We start from the raw sequence: 21750 nt of genomic DNA, 5'->3' as shown, positions 1-21750 counted from the left end.
TCCCTGGCGAATTGGAGTTTTCGGGAAGCTTGTTTCTGCGGGGATCACGTGAGTGGTTTGTGGTTGAGGGATTGACTGGAAATTGAACTTCCGAGATCGCCTTCCAAGACGTGACCAGTAAAGAATATTTCCGTGTCGAGTTGTCCTAGAAATTCTTGTCAATATGCACCAACATATGAGAATGTGGTGGAGGAGTTATCATGTCGCTCTCGTCGCCCCGACTTGGGGAAAACCCCAACACATCACCAGGGGCCATTCAGACCGCGGGAGTTGGTCGAGTTCGTTTCTTATACATGATAATACATGGTATATGTACATCGTCTATGGTATTGACGCAGCGCAAGGGAATAGTCCGAATAGAGCGCTTATTTGGGGAATCTTGTCCAGTTCTTCTTTCCAACCTAGTGCAACTTTGTAAATATACCACGTCTAGAAACACTTGATGTTGTACGCTTACCTTCTTCCACTCCTTGATGAGCTTCGGCATCGCCAATACGGCTGCTCTCCTCTTCTCCATTCTGCAAGCGCAAGGTTAGCATTTCTTTCTTTCTGATTTGACCAAAAGTCCAAGAGCCCAAAAAGGTTTCCTCGACTGCGAAATATAAGGGTAAGGGACCATACCTGGGCTGGACCATCCTCTCGTGAATCTTTCCCTTGACCTTTTGTCCGACACCGGTACCCTTGACCCTCAATCCGTGCTCGACACGGTGCGCGATCCTGTACTCGGTGCCCTTGACCGTCGCGGGCAGCAGCTCCTCGACGCCGTGCTGGCGCGCGAGCTTGACGATCTCGGCCTGGCGGCGCATGGAGTAGACGGGGTCGTGCCACTTGCCCGTGACGGCGTGCTTCTGCGACTTGAAGGGATTCGGGGTGATCTCCTGGAAGCCTGTCTTGGGCGTCGTCGCCGCCGTGTTGTGAGGCAGGATGGCGGCGGGCGGCCAGCGGGCGAAGAAGCGCTGGAGTTGTGCAGGCAGCGTCTTGGCCAGCTGGATGTATTGCTCGGCGGCGGCCATTGTGGGTGGTTCGTTCGTTCAGTACGCTACTTTTGTTATGTCCTCCGATGCAAGCGCTGTGGCATTGCCAGATCGTTGTCGTGAACGGGAGAGGAGGGTTTCGTCGGTCGATTTCTCTTCGCCGGTCGTTCGGGGATGCTCTCAATCGATACGCTGGACAAATTTGGGAGCGACCAGCCTTATCCACCCCTGTAGGTGCATACTACTGACAGGGATGGGAGCTCAGAGCTTGGGAAAGAATTGCCGGAAAGTTTGCGATGTGATTGGGTCGCATTTGTGTGGCGCCTTCTAACTTGTGGCGCAAATCGCAGCCTTCTCTTGAGGTATCTGAAATAAATCGTCCATCTTCAACTTCTGGAATACAAAGTCACCAGACGCCACCCGAACTCCCAGGTACTCGAAGACTTCGCAGGGGATAAATTCAGAGTTCTTCACTTGATATATTCACAGTGGTTAGTGGAACCATAGACCTCGCAGCAACGGAATATCCTCGGTTTCGGCATCTACCTGACACGCATCGCCATACGATTACTAGGTAGGCGATCGCAAAGAAGATCTCTGCCGGCAGCATCCTCTTTTTCGTCTGCTCGTCACAACACCACAAACACCCCGAGCATGAGCGCCAACCGAGCGAAGAAGGTTCCTTTGGACCTCGAAGAAATTCTCAAGAAGAAGAAGGCCGCCGACGCTGCATCATCGAAGCTACGATTCATCCCAAAGAAGGAGCGAGAGCGCCAAGCAGCAGAAAAGGCCAAGCAGGAAGAAGAAGAGCGCAAGCGCAAGGCCGTGGAGGATGCGAAAAAGAAGGCAGATCTCGAAAGGAAATGGGCATCCGAGGCGAACGGCGCGGGCGATAACAGAGCGCAGAATGGATATGGGAGCAGAGTGCCTACCGGGCCAAAGGCTATGAATGGCACGGAAAACGGCAGAGATGGCCGAGGCGCCGGAGGCCGGGGGAGGGAAAAACCAGAACGGAAGACGACCACGAAGGATGGCAAGGAGAAGAAGACGGCGGAAGCTATCGAGGCCGACCTGCTGCGCAACCGATATCTCGGACCTGAGGTGAACAAACAGTCCAACTTCTCTGTCAAGAAGAAGCGCAAGAGGGCAACCGAGTTCAAGTTCGAATGGGACGCGGAAGAAGACACCACACTCGAGAACGACCCGATGTACGAATCCAACTCGACAACCCTGAAATCCTACACATTCGGCAGTCTGTCTGGCGAGTACACTGAGGAAGCCGAAGAAATTGCGAGAAGAAGGGCAAGGATGATTGAGGAGAGAGACCGCGAATTCGGAAAGCAACGGGCAAAGGAATTCATGGATGACTTTTACAAAGCACGAGAGAAGGCAAAGGAGCGCGCAGACCGATCAGGCCTGGGCAAGCACTGGTCGAAGAAGACACTCGAGGACATGCGAGAGCGCGACTGGAGAATTTTCAAGGAAGACTTTGGCATTGCGACAAAGGGTGGCCTCATCCCCAATCCGATGCGCAGCTGGAAAGAGTCAGGGTTGCCGCGAAGGCTACTGGAGATCGTCGACAGGGTCGGCTACAAGGACCCTTCGCCCATTCAGAGAGCCGCCATTCCTATCGCGATGCAGGCTCGAGATCTCATCGGTGTGGCTGTTACTGGTTCAGGTAAAACTGCAGCGTTTCTTCTGCCGTTGCTGGTCTACATTTCGGACCTGCCGCCCTTGACGGAAATCAACAAAAACGACGGCGCGTACGCCCTTATTCTGGCGCCTACGCGTGAATTGGTCCAGCAAATTGAGACGGAAGCGCACAAATTCGCTGATCCGCTTGGCTTCAACGTAGTCAGCATCGTGGGTGGTCACTCGATGGAGGAACAGGTGCATGCATTGGGCAAAGGTGCCGAGATTATCGTCGCAACTCCCGGTCGTCTGGTTGATTGCATCGAAAGACGCGTCCTTGTCCTGTCTCAATGCTGCTACGTCATCATGGATGAAGCAGATCGGATGATCGATCTCGGTTTCGAGGAGTCGGTGAACAAGATTCTCGATGCCCTCCCGGTGACCAACGAGAAGCCCGACACGGATGATGCGGAAAATGCGACCTTGATGAAGAGTTATCTCGGCGCCAGGGATAGGTACAGACAGACGATGATGTACACGGCCACGATGCCGCCAACTGTCGAGAAAATTGCGAGAAAGTACCTCCGGCGCCCGGCCATCGTCACAATCGGTAATGCTGGCGAGGCCGTCGACACGGTTGAGCAAAGGGTCGAGATGGTGTCCGGCGAGGACAAGAAAAAGAAGCGACTGCAGGAGATCCTTGCCGCTGGAGAATTTGCCCCGCCTATCATCGTATTCGTCAACATCAAGCGCAATTGCGACGCTGTCGCGCGAGACGTCAAGCAGATGGGTTACTCTGCAGTTACGCTACACGGAAGCAAGACGCAGGAGCAGAGAGAGGCGGCGCTGGCGTCGGTTCGCAACGGGCAGACGCAGGTTCTCGTGGCAACGGACCTAGCAGGAAGAGGTATCGACGTGCCAGACGTCAGTCTCGTCATCAACTTCAACATGGCGACGAGCATCGAGAGCTACACGCATCGTATCGGTCGTACGGGTCGTGCGGGCAAGAGCGGTGTTGCCATCACGTTCTTGGGCAACGAGGATGCGGACCTCTTCTACGACCTGAAGCAGATGCTTTCCAAGAGCTCCATCTCGCGTGTGCCCGAGGAGCTTCGGCGGCACGAGGCCGCGCAGCAGAAACCCACACGAGGGCACAAGAGGGCCGGTGGAGAGGAGCAGCAGTCGTCAGGCAAGGGGGGTCAGTGGGGCGCCTAATGTAGGGTAATGGGTGACGGTAGCATGGCGAGTGGATGAGAAAGAGACTGAATAGATGAAAGTGGACTAGGTCCGGCCTCATAGATTATCGTGATAATCTGATCTGATAAAAATTTTATGTCCGAGCCATTATCGTCGGCGCCTCGGTTCTTTTAGCGTCTCTACCTTTGTGCCGTTTGTGCTGTCACCCTCCACACCATCCCATGTTGGTTGTTTTTGACAAAAATTGTGTCTGATCAATGTGGGTGTTCACGCACGCCACCCAAGACCTTATTTGATCCCCGAGATTCTTGTTCGCTGTTGGATATCTGATTCAACAGATTGGCCACCTCAAGTATCTTTCTTCTCAGTGGTACCTAGTAAGGTGATGAATGCATCTTGGTTCCTGCCCAGATGGCGGGGCATGTTGCTGTGCCTGACACCGACAGCGGGGAAGGATTCAACACCCGCCCTCATCAGTTCGGGGTTTCCAAGAACTCACCCGACTGCCTAGCTCCCGCCGACCAAGACTGGCAGGGCACTTCAGAGTTAACCCCACCATAAAGAGCACATTTACGCAATGTGCAATGTTTCTCCCTCCCTCGGTCTGATGTCAGCCCCCCCCGCCGGGATGTTCTAGGCTTGGAAAGTGCGCCTAGTGTCCCGCTGCGAAACGCAGAAAGCAGTGCCCGATGAAATGGACCAGGCAAGGTAGGTATTCACAAGCGGGAAAGAGAATAAGAGAATTTTCTGCTACCCGACCCAAGGTGCCTTGGCTCTAGGTAAGGAAGGTACATCTAAGTTACCTCAGTCATGGAAGATGGGAATGTACCTACTTCCATGCTGACCTTGCCTTGTTGGTGCCGCCCAACACTCCACCAGTAACTTGCAATTCCGCGCTTCAATCCTCCTGCGAGCCCGCCCTTCACCGTTTCTTTCACATGGTTCTAGTATAAACTCCATGCCATGCGCCTCTTCAAGTCATGAGCTGGCCGTTTGACAACCATCTTGTTAAATCCCTCTCTCTCTCTTACTCCTCTTCTGAACCTCTTGGCTGCCTCCCTTCCTCCCTCTCTCTCTTTCTCTCTAGCGCGCGGGCTTTCCAACGTTGCGAGAATTATTTGACCCAACGGGATCGGCATTGACACAAACAAGCCCTTCGAATTGGTTGCAAGCTTGGTGCAGAGAATCCCCAACTTGGAAACTGACCTAAACCCTCCCCGGTATCGGTGGGTATTTTTTGATCGAATACCACCCACCCCCGAAAAAAAAAGTTCTTGGGCGTTGCGCGCTTGCTGGGTGACACACTCGTAGACACTGCCCGGCTACATTCGCTTTTGCCCCGCGGTACCCGTCTGTACTCCGTCTTCCTGTATGGTCATCCCACCTCCCTGATTCAACTCAGTCCGAGGGGGAGCAGTGAGGACAGTGCTGAATAGCCTTCTATTCAACCAGACGTTCTACACTTGCTCCTTTTTTTGAGCAAACTTGCTCCTACTTTTGTTTTTCGGTGTACTTGGTGGTTTCGAAGTTTCACGGTCGCAATCCAAAAAGCTATTGAGCTGCGCGGTATCCTGGCTGGTACTTTTCGACGAGCGACCAACTCGCGCAAACACAATAACCCCCTCCCCTTGTCACACCGACCTTTGAGGGATAACCCGAGGGTGCTCGACGCTTCGTCCGACCTTACGCATACCTTTGACGACCTCCAAATAGCTCAGGTAGCTATTGGCTAGCCATCGCGACTCGCAATTGCCATCACAATGGACTCGGCAGCAGTAGCGATGGAGATTCCCCACCATGACGCACCCGTGTCGCTGAAGAAGAGCCGTACCGCGGCTCTGGAGGCCATGGAGGACATAATCTACGGATCAGTAAGTTGCCCGCTTGCCAACGAAGCTTTGAGCGAATTTCGCTGACGAGCCATTTCCCATCAGGTCGCCGGCGTTGTCGGAAAATACATCGAGTACCCTTTCGACACGGTCAAGGTCCGCCTCCAATCCCAACCCGACAATCAGCCCCTCCGCTACAAGGGCCCGGTCGACTGTTTCCGCCAGTCTTTCCAGGCTGAGGGCCTCCGCGGCCTATACCGCGGTATCAGCGCACCGCTCGTCGGAGCTGCGCTCGAGAACAGCAGTCTGTTCTTCTTCGAACGGATCGGTCGCGCCGCCGTATACCGGTCGGGCTGGACGCCCCAGGGCCAGGAGCTGTCACTCTCTGCCCTGTGGTTCACTGGCGCCTTCTCCGGCTTCTTCACGTCATACGTCCTGACGCCCGTCGAACTCGTCAAGTGCAAGATCCAGGCCCCCGCCGGCGCCGACGGCTCGGGAGCGCCACAGCAGCTGCGCCCGCTGTCTGTTGTCCGCGAAATCTACCGCCATCAAGGCATCAGAGGCTTCTGGCATGGACAGATGGGCACCCTGATCCGCGAGTCCGGGGGTTGCGCCGCGTGGTTTGGCAGCAAGGAGACGGTGACAAAGATGTTCAACGTGCTCAACGCCAAGTCGGCCAAGACGCAAGGTGAGAGGGACGCGCTGGCGGCGAAGCCGCTGCCACTATGGCAGCAGGCGCTGGCGGGTGCCTCTGGCGGTGTGTCGTACAACTTCCTCTTCTTCCCGGCCGACACGATCAAGTCGCGCATGCAGACGGCAGCCATTGGCGACGCCGCGCAAAACCGGTCATTCTGGCAGGAAGGCGCCGCCGTCTGGCGGCAACACGGGCTCAGGGGGCTATACCGGGGCTGCGGTATTACGTGCCTTCGCTCAGCGCCCAGCTCTGCCTTCATTTTCATTGTTTTTGACGGCCTCAAGCGACATTTCCCCTTCCAATAGAGTTCCTTTCCCTTTACACGTGTCGAAACCCTTTAAGATATCCTAGACTTGGGTGGTTGTGGCTGCTGTTGTTGGAAGACGGGGAGGTGGCTTTATACAATTTGGCATTTAGAAGGCGTAAACGGGGATGCAATTTCGGAAACAAGTATATATACTTATACATACGTGTGCATACACTTTGGGCTGGATCGGCCCGGCTAGAAGGGTGTGGATTTATACCAAAAGTTGAAAGAGACATGAGCGTAGATTATTGAGTCTTTTATACACAACTTGGAATCAAAGGATACACTATTTGACATGTTGAATGATTGCGTTTCCACTGCCAACCGGCCTTTGTTTGGGAAGAAATCTGCCTTACTACAAGACTGTTACTGGGATGATACGCTTACCGCGCAAGTCTGTGAGGTGTTGGCTGTGATGGTCAAAGGACAGAATAGGGGGCTAAGAGACATTGGATCTCTCAACGTCATCCATCTCTCTGTGTGGCCCCGTCTTCTGCTTCATGCTGATGAAAACTCTGGTAGTTCGTCCTTGCTCGTTCTGGGTGCCTCGTCCTTCAGTAATAGTCTTCACGCTCAACGGTTCTCAAATCACACAACGAGCGTTTGTTTGAAGCCTGGAATATCGAATTTTCTTCCTAATAAACGCTCAACGTAAGGAACAGGCCGGCCAATACCAACTAGAACGCCATAGCACGCAGATACGCCCACCAAGTCCACTCTTCCTCCTCCTCTCCCTTCTCTACACCATTGCACGTGTCACAAACACCTGCACGACAACGGTAACAGTCGCAACACTACTGCTTCTTTCCAGCCTTGGCGGCCTGTTCGGCCTCGAACCGCTCCTCGGCGCCCTTGAGGTCCCAGTCGTTGAGGTAACCCGCTCCGGCACAGAGGTAGGTCGCAAAGGAGAGCCAGCCGAGGTAAGGGACGAGGCAGGCGCCGGCGACGGCGTCGACGGATCCCCAGAGGTAGGTGAGGTAGGAGTTTATGCCGAGAAGGGCGACGATGTCGACGGTGGCGGCGATGGGGCGCTTCATGAGGAAGAAGAGGGGCATCCAGATGAGGTTGAGGCCGAGTTGGATGGTGTAGAGGGTCGCGCCGTGTTTTGTGTCGGCGATTTGGGAGAGGGTGGAGGTTGGGGAGAGGCCTGTTTGGAGGGCGCGGTAGGCGGAGTAGCCCATTAGTCTGGACGATTGTCAGATTTAGACATAGGCGCGGAGGGAAGTGTTGTGATAAGGGATGAAGTTGGTGGGCTTACCCGTAAAGGAGAGTCCATGCCGGGCCAAAGACCCAGGCGGGAGGGCGGCCGGGGGGGTTCTTGATGGCGGCGTAGGTCTTCTTAGTGTCCCTGGCTATATGACCGTTGTTAGTATCGGTTTAACAACGTTGCGAGGTTACTCGAGGGGGAACGTACGTCGCGAAGAGTAGCCCACGGCCGTCCCGAGAGCTATCGGGAGCAGGATCGAGGCGGCGGCATTCTCGAAGACCTGGTGGGGTAAGGTCAGGGCCGGGATGAAGGTTGTCATTGTAGCCGATTTCAGTTATGAAGTGTGTTGAAATTGACAACAAGTGTAAGAAACGTATCAGCTGTGCGAATGCGATAATGGCGTGTGGTGTGTTTATAAGTAAATTGCAACGGTTCGTCTGGAACATGCGATGCGGATGATGAGAGGCAACCTCGGGGCGGGTCCCAGTCCGACATGCGAGGAAGCTATCCTCTTACAGGAGAGCTATGACGCAATGTGTATAGGGTCTCCCGTCAGGAACCACCTCAATCCGGCGTCTTTTTACTTCCCTAATTGTCGAATTCGTTATGTTGGCAAGAGGGACTCGAACTTACGGTCGAAAGGTGCATGCGGTGCTTGTCAATTCTCGACAGACAATTGGGTCGACGGATTGACGGTAAAATTGTCAAGTTGTCTGTCACCCATTTTATCTGAACTGATTTGGTCGTTTGGGCAGATGGGGACCCCCGTTCCTCAGATGGGCATGCTTCTGCCGCTACAGGGGTGAAGCTCTGGAGATCGCTGGGGATCGGCCGCCGTTGTTCTGCAGCTCTCCAGCAATTGAATTCCACTGGACATTGACCCGCCTGTCACGGCTGGGGGCAGCTGCGCCGGCGTTGGCAGCACTTGAGGAAGGCATCTACAACTACTGCGCTTGTCAGGTACCCGGGAGGCTTTTTTTTATTTAAAGAAGGCGTACTCTCAAAGACTCTCTTGGAGCTCAATTGCCTGGTATACTTATTGCAAGTCATGTATTTCATAGCAAAGGTCCAGTTCAATCAACGACTCGTATCTGGCAAGTACATATGCTAAAAGAGACGTATGCAGTTAAGAGTGCCGAAGCTGCCGAGGATCCCCCGAAGGAACACTAAACCCGTTTCGCTCACAGTGGACCTCTCTAGCCGACCCTTTGTCCGTGTCTCGCTCCCATCATCTCGTCGCCCTTTGAGTACGGGGTCTGGTCAGCCTTCACATCCTCCATATCTCTCTCGTGCATCCCAAAGCCCTCTACCGTTTGGATCACGACAGCATCACGCGTCTTATCGTCGAGGCATACGCCCTCGCCATCGGAATAGTTCGTTCTTCCCTTTCTTTCTGCATTATCTTTACTCTTCCGCAACCTATTGTCCATCCATCACCTCGATACGATCCCCATTATTCCTGTCTTCCCTCTCCCAGAACCATCCATTCTTACTCCCGCCCAACTCCTTGTTCAACCATCCTCGTTTGTCAATCATTCTCAGCAGGCCTCATTTGGCATTCCATCTTTTTTCTTCTTCCGTTTGTACCGTCGTCGTTAGAGTGACGAGTCGGTTTTCAAATCATCTTTGCCCTCTGGCAGCTGCACCACTTTTTACTGCTACTTCCCTCCCGAATTCTCAATTCTTTCTCTTCTTCCGTTTCCCTCAGAAGCTGTCCCGTATCCCGCCTGCAGAATGATTTCTCTAACCGCAATCATGTTGCCAATCAACAGGCTTCCTCCATCTTTCTTCCTTCGATCGAGCAAGCGAAACGAAATCATATGAACAGCAAGCACTCAGCTACCCGACGCCGACGCGATACTTAATCAGCCTCAAGAGGTCAATTGAACTCAACAAAGACGCCATTTACCTTCCCACACACTAGACTCGACGCGACATATCCACGATGGACTCCTACTCTTCTCACCGAGACTCATCTGCGCGCTCGCCGGGCGACAGGACATGGAGCAGTCGCGACGACACACGAGTCAAGGAGGAGCGAGCTGACACATTCTACCGTGGTAGATCGCCTGGTGCGTAGGATCTCTGATTACCCCATTCAATGGCTTGAGTCGTTCCGTGACGAGGCTTCTGCCAGGATACTGAGCCTCGCAATTGCAAGGGTTTACTGGCCAATTACTTACAAATCTTTCAGGCCATGAGCGTCAACACCGTGACAGACGTCGTTCACGATCCCCGGCTGCTATCGACCGGTACGAGCCAAGGGGCCGTGGTCGCGATGACTACGCCGGTGGCAGAGACCGCGATGATCGTCGGGAGAGGAGAATCCAGTCACCGCCAGCCAACATTGATCGCTACGTCCCTGGACAAGACAGCAGCGCCTCCGCGCCGATGACCGTCAACCCCCTCGCCGATCCCGTCAAGCTTCCATACCAAGTCGGCTTCTCATACTTCGGCGAATGGTGGAGGATGAACGAAAAGATTAAGGAGGAGAAGGAACGTCAGCGCACTGGTCGTCGTCGTGAACCCGAACGCGCCCGAGGCACACGTGAAGCACAAGAAGAGCGCGAAAAGGAAAAGGCCAAGATTCAGGTCGCGTATGACGCCTACAAGGAAGAACTTCAAGCCAAGATGGCTCGCACCTTTGTTGGCGAGCACAAGAAGGAGCAGTGGTTTCGCGAACGCTATGTCCCTGAGATTCGTGACGGCTTCAGAGCACAGCTTAATGAGTTTCGCCGCGGCGCCTACAGCCAATGGGAGCAAGATCTTGAGTCTGGAACCTTTGACGAGTTTTCGCTGGAGGGAATCCCAAAGAGCGAGACCAATGGCCTTGGAGGCCTCGTAGAGAAGGAGGAAGGTGAAGCAACCGCCGCCAACGAGATCCTTGGCGTGGGAGACCTTGTCCCAGCCAATGGTGGTGATATCAGAGACGAGAACCTGTATCAGCCCACACTTCTCATCAAGACCATTGCGCCCCATGTCAGCAGACAAAACCTCGAGACCTTCTGCAAGGAGCACCTTGGCGAAGAAGAGGGCGGCTTCAAGTGGCTATCTCTGTCAGATCCCAACCCAAGCAAGCGGTATCATCGCATTGGCTGGGTTATGCTTCACCCTTCATCAGAAGTTGCCCCTGCGGTCGTGGACCGTGTCGACCCCAAGGATGAGGATGGCGACATGCCCTTGAAGTCGCCGGCGGTTGTGTCGACTGCCGAGAAGGCACTTGATGCCGTCAACGGCAAGACTGTCAAGGACGAAGTTAGAGGCGATTTTGTCTGCCACGTCGGTGTGCACAACCCGCCTAGTCACCCCAGAAAGAAGGCTCTCTGGGATCTCTTCTCTGCGCCCGAGCGGGTCGAGAAGGACTTGGGCCTGGTTCAGCGACTTGTCAACAAGTTTGAGGAAGACTTCGGCTCTGACTTCAACGCCGTCTTAAAGATTGAGGAACGTGTCGACGACCTTAAGAACGGTGGCCGCCTCCAGCCCGCAGCCACTGCACCCAAGAAGAAGGCTAAGAAGGAGCGTGACCTTGACGTCGACGACGGCATGGAAGACGGAGAGGATGGTGCTATCGATGATGACGAGGATGAGGGTGCCGTTGAGGAGGAGGACGTTGACGATGAAGACCTCCTGGTCAAGAAGAAGCAGCTGGATCTCATGATTGAGTACCTCAGACGCGTCTACAACTTCTGCTTCTTCTGCGTCTTTGAGAGCGATTCGATTCATGAGCTCACTCGCAAGTGCCCCGGTGGTCACCTTCGTCGCCCGAGGACCACTCTCAGCACTTCTGCCAAGGCTGTTGCGCGCGCTAGTGCCAACGGGGAGCCTTTCCCTGGCAAGAAGCGCAGCGAGATTGAGGAGGAAGGCGAAGCGACCGAGGACAAGAAGTTCCGCGGCACTACCGGCAAGGCAGAACAACAACTGCTTCGCGCCTACAACTGGGTCAAGACATTCGAAGACAAGATTTTACAAATTCTCGAGCCCGAAACTGCAGATCTGCGCAAGCTTGGAGGCCGCTCCGTTGAGGATGCCGTCGGTGACGAGCTGCTCAAATACGTCAAGCAGGAGGACGAGCACAAGTGGAGATGCAAGGTTCCCGATTGTGCCAAGTTGTTCAAGGAGGAACACTTTTGGCGCAAACACGTCGAGAAGCGCCATAACGAATGGCTCGAGACCATTGAGCAAGAGGCAAGTCATATTTCCCAGCTACTTTATGCCAGCTGCTAACCAACTACAGTTCCATCTTATCAATGCCTATGTCATGGACCCATCCCACATTGCTCCATCAAGGACAGATGCTAACTCCAACGGTCACTTCCCTCCTGCTAATGGCTCGTCTGCAACTGGAACCCCCCGTGGGTTCAATCTGCAGAACTTCACCATGAATGGCATGATGCCCATCCCTGGATTCCCCATGCCACCTGGCGGCTTCCCGCCATTCGTCGGTGGTGGACATCCCGGTATGCAGTCCGGTTGGAATGCCGGCGGCGATGACCGTGGAGGCCCTGGTCCTATTCGCCGAGGAGGCATGAGTGGAAGCCGTGGCAACTACCGAAGCGGTCCCTACGACCGACGCCCGAATCCCCGCTGGGATGGTGGTATGAGGGGAGGAGGCCGCGGTGGCGCCGGCAAGTGGGGAGACGGTGCCGCTGGTGGAGGAGCGGCTGTCGGCCCACGAGAGGCCACTCAGGGACGTAGCCTCAAGAGCTACGAGGATCTCGATCATGTCGCTGGCGGCGGCGGCGGAGAGCTGAATTATTAGGACAAGAACTACTCCCATCGCTTGGAACGTCGCAAAGGAGAGGTCAAGGAGAATTCGAATCAGTAGTTGCTAAGGCTATCGAGCAACCCTCGACTCGGGCGACTAGTTATGGCGCCGAGAATGGCGCTCTCCTCGAGGGCATGTTTTCTGCAACATAGGCGTTGCATAATCATCGGGCACACTGAGTTGTACTTTGTAAAATAACAAAAATTCCGGAGCTAGGTTGGGATTGCGAATTAAAAGGACTTTCAGTTATCTGCGTTTGACGGCCGATGATCTGCTCCACTGGATCGACTACCATTTTGCGTTGGATTTGCCCGCCTGAATTACGTATGTACGTCAGGGAGATCAAGTCAGTAGATTAGTATTAAGTGGGAAGTACTTTAACACCGACCATCAGACAAAGTCTGGTGAGCTATCTACTATGTTGAGCTGTGTTGATTCCATGTTTTCTCACGTCCTTTGCTCAAGTTGGGTACCTTTACCTGTGTCAACACACGGAAGTCTAATGAAGAGCCCATTAACTACTTTTTGACAAGGCCTAAGCCCGTCCTTTATCTCTTTCATACTGTTGCTGACCAGACCGTTACTAGCATTGTCGTCATCGCACTCATTTACAGACTACTTCACCTCTATAGCAGGACATACATACTATTCTATATCTATAAAAGAACTAGGAGTCTCCCTTAGTCTTTCATCTAGTAAATCATCCTTTAATAATATATAAAGACTATTGATTTAGAGTTTAGCAGTAGGTAGGTACTCGTATAAAATCTTAATGACAGCTATAAGCGATACTATTTAAATATCTACTTCCGCTCTCATTTTCTTAATCTACTTTAAGACTTATGATTTCTTCATTTTCCTAGGTAGAAGGCATAATATACTTAGTAACGGGTTGCTAGGTTCGCGTAAGTATAAAAGTATAGTTGGTATAGAAACTTAATATACAATATCTTAAGTATGTATTATTGTTATAATGCTGTTTTTCTCGTACTAGCTTTTATAGGCCTTTGTATCCTCTTCTCGATCTTCTCGCGATGGGAGGTTAGAGACCGCCGATGTTTCTGCTCCTACCGCTTTTGCAAAGGCCGCCGTAATGTTATTGTCTGTGTCGTTGTCGGATTGTATCCGCACTAGAAATACGTCGGCAAGAAGAGCGACCGAGATACGTTTGCCGGTGCGTAAAGGAGCCTCGACTAGATGCTCCTCTAAGCCTTGAAGACCCGGGGACGGCCTTCCTCAACAAGTGGCATGACATCTACGGCATGATAGACTTCTTTCCTGGGAATCCTTTCGAGTACTTTGTGGAGGTGTTTTTCCACGCTGGTCAACAGGCGCCCCGACAGCACTTACGAGACGGGGGGTATTTTAGTCTTCTCGACTTTGGAATACTTCAAATTGCGTATCGTAATAAGTATCTCATCTCTGCGGCAAGGTTCTTCATACTCTTGTCCCTGCCCAGCCGGGGTCAAGTGTTGGCACGTTTTCATTTTACTGTTAATCAATCAATAGGCTATAAGATACCTAACAAATGTCTTGACGTATATGTGTACGTACATGCCTTAATGATCTTGCACGAAAAATCCGAGGAAACTAACAAAAGTACGTGTATTCTCATCAGCTCTAATATATCCAGCGCGAGCCTTCTCTCCCAATGTAGAAAGTTCGTTCAGATCATACGCTCATAAATGTCGTGCAGATGGAAAATGAAAATAATAAATGCTTTCCCTGATGTGCCCACCCCCCGTCAATATCTCTATTCAACGCCATCGTCCATTCGTAAATATGCGACAAGGGAACCGCCTTGACTCGAAAACACAATGATCCCGGTTGCTGGCCGTTTCCTTCCTCCGGGGAAAAAGAAAGATGACAAAAATCAACCAATGAATTCCTTACACAGCAAAGGCTCCCACGGCTGCCCCGTAACCCACACCTTCTCCATGAGCACTCTCGCCTTGTGTACCTATTCAAGAACAAGTCAGCTCCAACACTCTGTTCTGGCTACGGGAACACTCAGACATACCTGCGTCATCCCATTTCTCTCCACGCTATGGAATCTCTCCAATATCTTGCTCCTCTGCGCCCCCTCAAGCGCATGGCACCCAGCCGTAAACATGGGAAACAAGAACCCCATCTCCGCCGACCCGCCCGGCACGATACCCTCCAAGCACGCCACGATCCTCCTCACCGGGCCCTGAACGTCCTCGTGGGCAGGCGGCTTGCCTAGGATGCGCCTGTGTAAGTGTACGAGTCCAGCCCAGTGGAACGCCTCGTTCAAGAGAACCATCTCTTCCCTATTACCATGGCTATCAACCTCAACACCGTTGTCCTGACTTCGACTCTGGCCCTGGTTGGTGTCGGTCATATGCCTGCACGGGCGTGACGTCTGCGCCATGCTGAACATCAGCTCCTGTTCCAAGAGCTGAGCCCGCTCGGCGCAAGCTGCATTCGGAGACCAGACAAGTTGCGGCGAGTGGCTGCTCAGCGCGAACCGCTGCTCGTCACAACGGCGCGCCAGCTCTGCGATCTGGGCTAATACCTGGACACAGCGCGTAGTGAACCCCATGATGCAGTCAATCTCATCCCGACTGTCATTGGGATTATGGACCGTGTATTCGAGCAGCCAGAGCCGTGAAGACTCCGCGTCGAGCACACCACCACTCAAGCTCCCTAACACATCCAGGTACGCGAACCAGCTCCACAGAAAGGCACACGCGGCGTCCTCCTGCAGTCCATTCTCAGTTGTCCTGCGTAGGTCGGCCAGCCGCCTCCACATGAGCGTCCGAGCCAGGCTCAGGTGCCGCTGCCATGGAATATCGTACCCGAAGGCGGTGGGTGAGATGATCTCCAGCGAGGCGAGCATGATGGCAGTGGCGAGGCTCGTGTTTGAGATGATCTTGTCCCTGTCATTGAGGGCCTGTCGGAGGGCGGGGAATATATCTTGCACCCAGATCGCTATCCTCATCTGCGGCTCCTTCTTTCCGAGAATTCTCGATCGATGGGCGGCTACGAACCACTACGTCAGATAAGGAATGACAGAACGCGCGCGTGGGGATCAATTACCCGAGTAGGCCAGGAGTAAGCTAAGTAGGTGGTCGTTACCGGCGGCCATTTGTGGCAAAATCGTGCGAAAGGGATTGGATTTGGGGTCGTCGTATGGTACGAGAACTATATCTGGGTCAGCAGGCTTGATGACAGGAATCATGGGCATTATTACCCTTGGCGGTGTGGTTCAGGAAGTGATGCTGTCATTCGGACGTTATTCCACAACTGTAGGGTAGGCAGCAAAACGACGGGACTACTTACGAAGTACTGTTTACCAAAGTCATCAGTGTTATGTAAACATCTACTTGATAACTCAAAGCCGGACTTACAAGGAGGTTCATGGAATTTTCGCGAAGTCTACTATCGTTCAGCCTCGAACCAGTCAAGATTAGTAGAGACTCACTTGGCAGGAAGGGGCTCAATGTTTCGTGGTATCCATATCGGAATAGGCTGGCCATAGTACCCGACCCCAGGCACCGTGAATTGGCTGCTCTCGTATTGCTGGGAATCAAATCCAACACCAACAGCTTGGAGGATATGCCCAGAATGTTTAATAGAAGCCACGGTCTGAGATATGGCCCCTATATCATGATTCTGGGCATAGTCAGCATCTGGTATGCCAAGATCAAAGCCGTAAAATGTAGCCTCCTCAGATACCTCCTGCTTGAATCCAGAGTTGAATAAAGGTGGACCAAAAGACGGAACCAGTCCCTTGTTCACACCATACACATGGCGGGGAGAGCTCGAGAGCAGATAGTCTACAGATAGTCGACTATTTTCTGGGGACGCTGGCGGAGGCAGGCTTAACCTGGGCGACCTCATCTCATCGTCAGATTTGATTCCTAGCGAGACGGGCGTTAAGGGAGAACCGATCGGCGTTGAAACAGTACCCGAGCGGAGAAGAGACGCGGGAGGAGTTTCCCCCATTAGAGAAATTGGCGAAGATATAGGGCCATACTGGCTGAACGCATCCGGGTTACCTGACTCAGCAAGGGATTTGGACCTCTTGTATAATCTCTGTGAAGTGTTTGGAGTTGCGGGAACGATTCGACGTAGGCTTGACGTCGAGGAATGGATTCGAGCATTATGGTTTGGGGTGCTAAGTGGCGGAGCAAAATTACTGCCATGCTGTTGCTGGATCGATCGGGAAGAGGCACCCTGAGATCGACTCAAGCAGTCATTATAAGACTCTAGCTGTTCGAGCTTTCTCTTCCCTGTCTCAACGCTGACCGGAGCAGTCTGGACGCGTTTCGCTATAGGCTTCGGATCTAAACCCTGGGTCGGGTTGTTAATGGTAAACGTATGATTGAACGATGGCTGTTCTGTGTGGGAGGAATCTTTGGATGGCTGGGCGGTCCCTAGTAGCGTTCCCAAAGATAGAGATCTCTTCGTTCGACGGCCCTCCCAATTTAATCGTACACTGTAATCGCAAGGCTCCCCAGTTCGTTGGCAACTGTGTGTGTGTGTGTATGTTAGCTGTCCACTGACTGCAGTCTCTCGCGCCAGCGGCGTCCCAAAGCATATCACTTAAGCGTAGATAGAACGAACTTGATACACGTCGGGTGTTCTTCACCACATTTCACTTTCCGAGCTTTGCACGGCCTGTAGGCGTGTTAGTTAGTTGGAGATGACGATTAGACTAAGACCAAGCCATGTACATCAACGTCACAGAGCATAGTCAACTCACCAACAACCATTTCGGCTTCGACGTTTCGGCTCCGGCGCCCCTGGCTTCTTCGGACGTGGCATCCTGGACCGGAAACTTCGATCCTGGCAATGAGAAAGGGACGAGCCGAACCGAAAGGGGCGGGGTCGAAGCAGGTTGATTGGCTAGTTCATGCTACGCGAACATGCAGCGCAGCTACGGAATCCGGGGGCCCGCGTCAATGAAATATTCATCTGTGAGATGCTTAAGCACACTGTCTTTCACTATCAATGGCGGAGGTAAGTTGTAGGCTACGTTTGAGATCGCTTGCGACAACGCCGGCTCGCCCACTTCGAAGAACGGAAGTGAGCGCGCCGTTAGACATGAGGTACGCCCAAACGTCGTCTATAAGTACGGGGTGGTCACTGGCGGGCGAGATCGGGCTCCGAATTGGGTTGCGGTGATGCAGCGCCGATTGCGGGATCGTAAGCGGCCCAATGCTGGCCTTTTGCGTCCACGTGAACAACGTACAGCCTCACTTAGTTGAGTGGACTTGAGCTGATATGCAGCTGCATCGCGAGACCTGTCTGTATCAGTAGCGAGGCTTGCGGGGATGCTGCGTCCTCTCATTGCTTTTTCCGCTCCATTTCACTTGTGTCCTGATGTGGGGGCGTCTCGAGCAGTTTGGTCTCATCTCCTTCATTACTTGGCGTCTTTCGACAAAACGGGCTATACGATGTCGATGTTGAGAATCTTGATGTCCTCCTCTGGCTTTTCCTTATACGTCCGCGCATTCTCAATCTTGTGGACAACGTCGAACCCTTGGGTTGCTCGCCCGAATATAGTGTGCTTCCCGTCCAGCCAAGGCTGTTTGCAACTGTTAGGACTGCATTATATCTAAGTCACCGAGTTGGACTGTACTCACCGTCTTTTCCGTTGTGATAAAGAACTGACTGCCATTGGTGTTCGGGCCTGCATTAGCCATGCTGACTGTGTATGGCTTGTCGTGCTTCAGACTGCTGAATTCATCTGCGAATTCCTTTCCCCATATGCTCTCGCCGCCCGTGCCGTCGCCGAGAGGATCTCCACCTTGGATCATGAACTTGCGGATAACACGGTGGAAAATCGTGTTGTTGTAGTAGCCGCTCTTTGAGTGGGTGACGAAGTTTTCAACAGCCTTTGGTGCCGCATCAGGGAAGAGACGAATGTGAATGTCGCCGTAGTTGGTGTGGATCACAGCGGCGGTTCCAGTCTCTGCCTTCTTGGCCTCTTCTGCCTTCTTCTGGCCAAGCGTTGTAGGCTTTTCGTTCTGGACGTCTCGCACCGACTTTGAGATTTCATCGTCATTGGTAAACATGTAAAACCGCTGCTTGTTGACCCCTGTCGTTATCAAGATGGGGTCTCTGGACTCGGACTCCTGAAGCAGGGGGTTGGCAGAAGCACCCATCTCGACGGTGGTAATGCCCTTCTTCTGCGGTTGACCTTGATATATCGCCAGGTTGACGGCTCTGAAGTTTTCTTCTTTGCCGTAAACCTTGACAATCTGGTTAGTGTAAGTGTTCAACACTTTAACGCCGGATATTGAGCCGTAAAGAATGAAGTTGCCAGACTCGTCAAAGATGACGTTTGCCTTGTCTCTGTACGCTGCCGAGTCAATCTCTCGCTCTACGGCGAATCTGCGACCGAACTCTACAGTCTCCAGCTTTTGCAGCGCCAACCCAGCATGCTGCATATCTTCAATTACTTGAAGAGATTCGTCATATGTTCGGTACAATTTTCCAGACGCAAAGTCGAAGATTCGGATTTTCCTGTCTGGCTGAGAGAACGCCGCAAACTGCTTGCCTGTCGGTGAAATCGTGATCGATGTCGGTACTGATTTTGCCTTTTTGAAATCGAACAGATTCGTCGAAGCCTTGAACTCAAACACGTTGTCTGGTTTCTCGTAGCCGCCGCTCGGTCGCCAGTACTCCAGCATGCCCTTTTCGTCCGCAGACAGCACACAATCATATGCACTGTTGAAAGCCATGATTGAGACCGGACTTCTGTGTAGAGACTTGATTGTGTGAATCGGGTCTTGTCTCTCTCCCCTGCCATCGAAAATGTGGACATTGGAGTTGGCATCCTCGGACACGGCAAGAAGAGGCAGCGAAGCCCCTCTGTTGTGAACCCAGCAAAGGCACCTTGGTACGAAGGTCAACTTCAGCATCGCTAGAAGATCGAACGTGATAACATCAAAAATCTTGACAGTCTTGTCTGCGCCAGCAGTTGCAAAGCTTCTCCCGTCCTGGCTGACGGAGACGGACCTGATCTCGTCCGCATGCGCCTTGTACTCCTTGACGAATTCTATTCCCTCGGCCACCTTTTTCCAAAACTTCACAACACCGTCTACAGATGAGGTCACAATAAAGTCCGTCAGAGGCGTCACTGTCACGAAAAACAGTTGCTCCTTGTGCATCAGAGACTTGGAATACCGGGTCGACTTTGGCAGCGCGGCAATGTAGAGCTTTTCGTATGGGAGGACGCGGCGCTTTTTCTTCTTTGGTGCTTCTGAGGGGAGCTGGGGGCCCATATCGTCATCGGAGGAGCTGTCTACGCACGCCGTCAGTCCAAGCAATGGTCACAAAGTAGTGCTAGAAGAGAGTACCATGTTGCATGGCGTGTGCTTACCGTCATCTTGAGCAACGAGGTCCGCATGACTTCGCTTGCTGGTTTTGGTGTCGTCGTCGGCCATGTTTTCGATGCCGAACTTCAAAGGTATAGCGACAGCGAGTGTGGTGACCGTGAGTGCAAGTGCCTGTCGCGTGGTAAGGCTGAGATAGAAATCCAGGAAGCTTGTGGTGGTTTGCAGGAAGCTCTCTCAATTGATCCAATCAGATGAGGGTGCCGGGGAAGTGGCAGCCAACGTAAAGCAGCCTTGCTGCTGGCCCTTGGACCCACCCCGAGCTTCTTCTTAGTTTGGCTTTAGCGGCCGGCAACACATGCCGCGGGCTGCGATGGGGCTTCCAGGATTCCAGGTTAGGGGGCCTGCGTGGATCTTTGGTGACCTGGAGGTGCGATCAAGTACGGGGCACCGCGCCGCCGGGATCCATCAGTGACCTCATGACGAAGCCTTCCGAAGGCACCGGACAGTTGCAACTTGCCGCGGTCCGTCAGCCTGACGATGCATCGATAGGAACCTTGATTAGTCGGCGACGAGTTCTCTCCTAAAGAAGACAAATAAATAAGACGCTCCCTTGCCGGAATCATCTTCACAAGGTTTTCGTCTCAAGGCATCAACGAATACGACGACCCAATCCCTCGGGCTTCTCCCTCCCTGCCCTCAACAATTCCACTCTTTTGGGTACCGTCTCATTACGGAACTGCCATCTCATCCCTTCTTTTACAGCAAAATTACTCCAAAACCACGACATTGGAACATCCGGCATCATTGTCAAAAATCGAGGCAAAATAAGATGGCCAAACATCAGCTACAGCGGCTGCAGTCGCCTTCCCGATCAGCGTCCCTGTTGCTACACGTTACCGGCATCGTTTCGTTCATCGCATCCTTCAACTTCCTGAATGGACTCACCCACGACATCTCTATGGGCTTTGGAGGAAACTACCAGCATCTCACCAACATCGGACTCATTCTATCGTTTGTGACGTTCGTGACGGGACTGTTGGCTGATCTCACCCTCAGCCCTTCGTTGTTTGCTGTGAAGAATGCCCTGGCGACCACGGCAGCACCGCTCGAGGTGCTCATCAGCATCTTGTACTGGGGAATCCGCTCCATCGACAAGCGTTTGCTGATTCCCGAGGGTTTCGAGCTTCACTGGCTACCGGATGTTGGATTCCATCTGGTCCCTGCTGTCGTCCTGTCTCTGGACCTCGTCCTATTCAGCCCGCCATGGACGATTCGTGCGTACTCGGCCATGGCGATTAGTATGATCTTTGCCTTCCTGTACTGGGGCTGGGTTGAGCTGTGCTTCAGCAGGAACGGATGGTATGAATAGTCGTCTTCCTTGACTGAGTTTCCAGGCCGCTAACCAGCTGCAGGTACCCTTACCCTATTTTCGATGTTCTCAACACCGTACAACGTGTGGGATTGTTCACTTTCTCGGCTGCGCTTATGACTGCGAGCACAAGTCTCTTGAAGTGGGTGTATGGCCGATTCAATGGCTATGGGAAGATGGAAAAAGAGGCTTACAGGCCCCTGAAAAAGACGATCTAAGCTTTGATGTATAGGTGCTGTATTGTAAGACTGGTACCAAGGGTTCGAGGGGTTCAAAGCGACATCGGTGGTGTTTAGAGCAGATTTTTGAAGTATTTGGAGTATTAGATTGGATGTGGTTAGATGACATGTCAAGCTAGGGCGCCTTGGGAATAAAACTAAGGTACCAAACCATGTGCTCCGAATATTCGTTCCCAATCGGTTGGAGGAGAAGAGTTGAAGGCATACAATCCAACCTCAGCTCAGGG

The 21750-nt window shown here is 52.9% G+C and overlaps 9 protein-coding genes across 9 annotated transcripts; 4 read left to right on the top strand and 5 right to left on the bottom strand.

Moving 5' to 3' along the window:
- Window positions 1-52: 52 nt before the first annotated feature.
- Window positions 53-1227, bottom strand: BDP55DRAFT_441714 (uncharacterized protein). Its single transcript, XM_060567600.1, has 3 exons — window positions 622-1227; window positions 458-518; window positions 53-401 (listed from the first exon to the last, which is right to left on the bottom strand). Exons 1-3 carry the CDS (start codon window positions 1011-1013, stop codon window positions 366-368), a joined length of 489 nt encoding a protein of 162 aa, XP_060422056.1. The 5' UTR covers window positions 1014-1227; the 3' UTR covers window positions 53-365.
- A 120-nt stretch (window positions 1228-1347) lies between these two features.
- BDP55DRAFT_686167 (pre-mRNA-splicing ATP-dependent RNA helicase PRP28) lies at window positions 1348-3949 on the top strand. The gene has a single exon (XM_060576496.1). It carries the CDS (start codon window positions 1629-1631, stop codon window positions 3819-3821), a length of 2193 nt encoding a protein of 730 aa, XP_060422055.1. The 5' UTR covers window positions 1348-1628; the 3' UTR covers window positions 3822-3949.
- Window positions 3950-5563: 1614 nt separating this feature from the next.
- Window positions 5564-6631, top strand: BDP55DRAFT_567532 (mitochondrial carrier domain-containing protein; the record flags this gene model as incomplete). The annotated part of the gene is made up of 2 exons (XM_060570602.1): window positions 5564-5674; window positions 5738-6631. The coding sequence occupies 2 exons, from the start codon at window positions 5564-5566 to the stop codon at window positions 6629-6631; spliced, it is 1005 nt and encodes a 334-aa protein (XP_060422054.1).
- A 796-nt stretch (window positions 6632-7427) lies between these two features.
- Window positions 7428-8159, bottom strand: BDP55DRAFT_567553 (TspO/MBR family protein; the record flags this gene model as incomplete). The annotated part of the gene is made up of 3 exons (XM_060570604.1): window positions 7428-7818; window positions 7892-7985; window positions 8048-8159. 3 exons carry the CDS (start codon window positions 8157-8159, stop codon window positions 7428-7430), a joined length of 597 nt encoding a protein of 198 aa, XP_060422053.1.
- A 1626-nt stretch (window positions 8160-9785) lies between these two features.
- Window positions 9786-12599, top strand: BDP55DRAFT_699064 (uncharacterized protein; the record flags this gene model as incomplete). Its single annotated transcript, XM_060577853.1, has 3 exons — window positions 9786-9912; window positions 10035-12025; window positions 12075-12599. The coding sequence occupies 3 exons, from the start codon at window positions 9786-9788 to the stop codon at window positions 12597-12599; spliced, it is 2643 nt and encodes an 880-aa protein (XP_060422052.1).
- Window positions 12600-14349: 1750 nt separating this feature from the next.
- BDP55DRAFT_441333 (C6 zinc finger protein) lies at window positions 14350-16129 on the bottom strand. Its single transcript, XM_060567597.1, has 6 exons — window positions 16051-16129; window positions 15977-16004; window positions 15820-15914; window positions 15666-15770; window positions 14626-15608; window positions 14350-14565 (listed from the first exon to the last, which is right to left on the bottom strand). The coding sequence occupies exons 4-6, from the start codon at window positions 15712-15714 to the stop codon at window positions 14479-14481; spliced, it is 1119 nt and encodes a 372-aa protein (XP_060422051.1). The 5' UTR covers window positions 15715-15770; window positions 15820-15914; window positions 15977-16004; window positions 16051-16129; the 3' UTR covers window positions 14350-14478.
- BDP55DRAFT_441411 (uncharacterized protein) lies at window positions 15730-17664 on the bottom strand. The gene is made up of 7 exons (XM_060567598.1): window positions 17306-17664; window positions 17196-17249; window positions 16305-17100; window positions 16051-16241; window positions 15909-16004; window positions 15820-15847; window positions 15730-15770 (listed from the first exon to the last, which is right to left on the bottom strand). Coding segments are annotated over exons 1-6 (1152 nt in total). The 5' UTR covers window positions 17308-17664; the 3' UTR covers window positions 15730-15770; window positions 15820-15834.
- A 224-nt stretch (window positions 17665-17888) lies between these two features.
- Window positions 17889-20126, bottom strand: BDP55DRAFT_441299 (cyclophilin type peptidyl-prolyl cis-trans isomerase/CLD). Its single transcript, XM_060567596.1, has 3 exons — window positions 19937-20126; window positions 18218-19881; window positions 17889-18159 (listed from the first exon to the last, which is right to left on the bottom strand). The coding sequence occupies exons 1-3, from the start codon at window positions 19944-19946 to the stop codon at window positions 18022-18024; spliced, it is 1812 nt and encodes a 603-aa protein (XP_060422049.1). The 5' UTR covers window positions 19947-20126; the 3' UTR covers window positions 17889-18021.
- A 177-nt stretch (window positions 20127-20303) lies between these two features.
- BDP55DRAFT_441135 (uncharacterized protein) lies at window positions 20304-21589 on the top strand. The gene is made up of 2 exons (XM_060567594.1): window positions 20304-21274; window positions 21328-21589. The coding sequence occupies exons 1-2, from the start codon at window positions 20745-20747 to the stop codon at window positions 21500-21502; spliced, it is 705 nt and encodes a 234-aa protein (XP_060422048.1). The 5' UTR covers window positions 20304-20744; the 3' UTR covers window positions 21503-21589.
- The last annotated feature ends 161 nt before the right edge of the window (window positions 21590-21750 follow it).

The sequence above is a fragment of the Colletotrichum godetiae genome, assembly GCF_030913485.1.
Source record: "Colletotrichum godetiae strain CBS 193.32 chromosome Unknown BDP55scaffold_97, whole genome shotgun sequence".
Lineage (NCBI taxonomy): Eukaryota > Fungi > Ascomycota > Sordariomycetes > Glomerellales > Glomerellaceae > Colletotrichum > Colletotrichum godetiae.
Note: the sequence above shows the minus strand (reverse complement) of the source record. Positions and strands in the feature narration are given on the sequence as shown.